Genomic DNA, 4,263 nt, shown 5'->3' with positions numbered 1-4,263 from the left:
AGCACATTTACTTTTAGCATAGGGATTCTAATGAATGTCCATAGAGTTCTTCATTTCCAAAGAGCTTTCTTTGGGTGTTAAACCTGAAGAGGAATAATTTTAAAATCTGAATATTTATTAATCCTTTATATTGTGTTTTAGGATTCCAGCTACCCATTTGCCAATAAAGATTCCATTGGTTCGGAACTGGGGAATTCCTTTGCATCAAATATTAGAATTAAAGAAGAACCTTTGGATGATGAGTATGACAAAGCAGTGGCACCACGGCAGGGACTACTAGACAAAATTAAAGATGAACCTGACAATGCTCAAGTAAACATTTCACCTTTTTTCCCCCCTCTTTCTTTTTGTTCCACACATAATTCATTTGGGAGAGGAAGTGCTTAAGAAGTGAAGTTGTTTGTTGAAAGGGCGAAAGGACACTGTTGAAGAAAGTTGAGGTGATTTGAATTACCTCATAAGGCCTTGACAAGAGTTATGGGAAACTTTTCCTGAGTAGTAATAAAGGCTTTTAATCATCTTTGTTTCTTAATACCACTGTGATTTTTGCAATGCATTTCAGTGCAGGACTAGGAAAAGAGGGTGAGTCTTCAAGGATTTTAGATCCATGTAATGAATCTGGTTGAAGGTTTATGGTAGCTTTTGAGTCTGGTGTGATTGAGTTCATACATGGTAACAAACCTTTTGCAGTTACTGCTGATGAAATACAGAGTATGTATGGATTTAAATATTTTTCAGAAGGTGATAATGGACATATTATCTTTGGAAGGGTTAACTGATTGAAGAACCAGTTCATTGGATTAGTGGGTAGAAGGTAAAGGAGGCTTTGATGAGTGATACATGATTCCAAGTTTGAGATCTGTGAGTAATAAAGGTAAGGGTAGTGCTCTGTTACTTCAAGGTTGCACTGGAGGAAAAAGTCATAGAGATCCTGTAACTGTAAAGTTCTGACATCAGATAAGTTATCCATGCAGTTAATGACATTGCAGTGGTTAGAATAGAAGAAAAAAGTTATATGAGAAGCTATAATCATTTTGAAATGTAGCGAGGTCTAAAAATATATAAAAGCAACATTTACTTGATGGTAGTCTATATTTTGTATAAATGGCATGAATTCAGAGGATGAGAAATAAAGATAGAATAAATTAGCTGTTTCTCTGAGAAGAATTTGATCTGGAAAAAGCTTACATTTTCCTTTTTTTCTATCATATTAGGGAGAATGTGAGACTTTTGTGGAAGAGCATTTTTCATTCACATTTCTTTGAACAGATTTTCCCAACCTTGACACCATTGACATTTTGGGCCAGATAGTTCTTTGTTGTTAGGGGCTGTCCTGTGCATTGCAGGATGTAGCAACTCACTCCCCTGCTAATTGTAAAAAGAATTATCTGCTATTGAAAATGACTGTTATAGAGTAAGGAGATGGAAGAATGGGTGATTAGAGAGATAGATGATTAGTATGAATCAAATCAATGCTTAGTTAAGCAAGAATTCGATGATGCCCAATGGAAGGTAGTAGTGATGGTAAAGCTTTAGGAGTTGGATGGATATGAGTGTGGCTGCTACAAAGATAACAGTAGAAGGAATATGAAAATATTTGAAAGTGGTATGTTTATAGAAGCAGGTAAAATGAGGCAAGAGGATCACTTGAGCCCAGGATTTTGAGGTTCCTGGGAGCTGTGACACTATAGCACTCTACCCAAGGTGATAAAGTGAGACTCTGTCTCAAAAAAAAAGAAGAAATAGATGTCCTTACACCCAGGGAAAGTTCATACAGCAGTATATGCCTCAGAAGACTATAATTATGTCTGATGCAGGACCGATCTGTGTCTTTTTCCCTGCCCTAATCTGGACATGGGAAGTCCATAAAAAATTGTAATGTTGGCAGGGTACTAAAGGCATTTCTTTCTTTAATATATGACCCAGTGATACTTCCCTTAGGATAAAAAGGCAGTTACAGCACAGACCAAATACAGTGGGAGTATTTGGAAGTTGGGAAGGTTATTAATATTGCTGTTTTCAAAACAATCAGAGGTATCCGTGACTGGAGAATATAAATAGGATGGAATGGATAGAAACAGCTACATTTTTATTCAAAATTATAAAATGTGTTATACAGTGCTAAATATGACATTTCATCCTGACTATGGGGAGGGTCTTCCCCAAATGCTCACCACCTGATTGATTAGGTTTAAGAACCAAGCAGTAATGTCAGTAGATCCTGGGCATAAGATCCAAAAGTGTTCTTTATACTGATCCCACAATAAGGTAGTTCCAGCTTGTGAATGGATAAAGCTAGGTTTTCCTGGATCATTCCTCTCTATTGTCAGCCATACCAATGGTATACAGTCAGACATTTGATAATTCTTCTATAAATGCCACTACCTCTACCCCCCATGCTTAGAGTGTATGTTATAAATTAAAGATTCCTGGTTCTTCTTTTTCTTGTCTTTGCCCCTTCTCTTCCTTCTACCGCTCTCCCTCCTCCTCCGTGCTCCCTCTTTCTATCCCTCTTCATTGTCTTGTTCTTTTAGACATTTCTTCCCTGTGGCTATTGGAAGTCTATATTCCTTGCTTTTCAATATTGCATTATGTTTTATTACTCTTTTTCATTTCCCGTGGATTGGAAAAGGAAATTCTAGTGTGTTATCTTACAGTTTCAAATACAGTATTATTGATGTCTCACAAAACACTGATAGATTTTACAGTTGTGGTCAGCCTTTACTTTTGACCACCAGTTATTAATAACATTTCTCATGGTTGAAAATACAAAAATATAAAATCATAGCTTTAGCTCACGACACCTTTTCAAAACCTCCGTTGGCTTTTTGGGTATTCAAACTTAGTAGTTTCGCTTTTAGCTCACTTATTCTCCTTTTTTCTCAATTAATTTTGGCTTTAATTTCTTTACTTTCCTATATAAATCACTAAGGTGCTAAATGTATGTCCATGTATTTAACTTCTTGTACCCATTTGCTCTGGGTTATTTCTTCAGGTACAGATTTTCTAGATTTGTCAGTCATCATCCTCCTGCCTCTGTAACTGGCATACACATCATTTGGCCTCCAAATTTCATTTCTTCATTCTAATTACATTGCATGTTACTATAGGATTATTTTCTGTAGTATTTTTATAGTTACAGATAACTTTTACATGTACTACATTGCTTCATCCTCTTAACCCTGTATAAGATGGCCAGAGTAGAGGATTTTAGCCACATTTATAGATGAAGGACTGAGATTCAGACATGAAGTTAGTTACTCAAGGCCATATGGTCAGAAAGGAGCTATCTACGGCGAAAATCAAGGTCTTATTTTTATTAATCTCCCAATCTTTCCATAAATAAAAGTTGTTTTATTTACAACTTTTACAAACTAGTGGAGGTTTTAAGATAGAAACTTTAATGAAATCCAAAAACCTCATTTTCCTTTTTCTCCTTTTCTGTAGGTTCTAAAAACTAGACATGCAGTAAATATAATATGAAAATCATGACTTTTTTCTTTTCTTGCTCATGATAATGGAGAGTTAATCTGTAATCGCTCATTGAAATAGATTAAAGTGGGAAAGCAAATAAACTAATTGTCATAACAGTGATTTATAGAATGCAGTAATTCAAATGTTGGGTGGGTCTTGGCTTTTGTTATGTCAAGTTAATTTAGCTATAGAAATTGTGTTTTTCATTTCTAAAATATTTTCGTGAAATATTAATATGGATCTTTGATTGTGGTAAACAAAGGGAAGATGAAGGTGTTGGTAAAGGATTTTGTTGTTTTGTTTTTGACACTTAGGTTTTTTTCAGCTTCTGAAAGCTTTTGGGTTGTCAATCAGATATTTCTTCAGAAACAGTTTTTAAAAAAATTATTTACTGGTTTATCAAATATTTGTAAAATTAGTTATCATGGGAGAATACAAATATAAACTAAACATGATTCTGCCTTAAACTTGAAGGCATTGCAATGGATACAAACAGTACTTATTATATATGTATTTTACTGTATTACATAAGTGATATGTACTTGAGGCCTAAGGATGTACCAGAGTTTGGAATAGCTGTCATAGTACATAAGAGAGTTGACTAGAGACCATTAATGTATGCAAATAAATATTGATTATTTGTAGAGTTTTTTGAGATTAAAATAAATTTATTTTCTGGAAATTTGCTTTAATATACTAAATAACCAAGGAATGTCAGGATTATTTAAAATTAGAAAATGTTGTAGTACATAAATTTCATCAGCAGATCCAGTAAGAGTATCTGTCCAC

General features: G+C 34.4%; 1 protein-coding gene across 1 annotated transcript in view; it reads left to right on the top strand.

Annotated features, from left to right (window-relative positions):
- ZMYM4 (zinc finger MYM-type containing 4) overlaps positions 1-4,263 on the top strand; it is a 168,719-nt gene that overhangs the window by 99,903 nt on the left and 64,553 nt on the right. Inside the window, exon 4 of the mRNA XM_023512266.1 lies at positions 142-312. Coding sequence (XP_023368034.1) covers positions 142-312 — 171 coding nt within the window. The remainder of the gene's footprint in view (positions 1-141; positions 313-4,263) is intronic.

This window comes from Otolemur garnettii, unplaced genomic scaffold, assembly GCF_000181295.1.
Source record: "Otolemur garnettii isolate 467f Iridium unplaced genomic scaffold, OtoGar3 scaffold00025, whole genome shotgun sequence".
NCBI lineage: Eukaryota > Metazoa > Chordata > Mammalia > Primates > Galagidae > Otolemur > Otolemur garnettii.
This window is presented reverse-complemented; position numbering and strand designations above follow the sequence as displayed.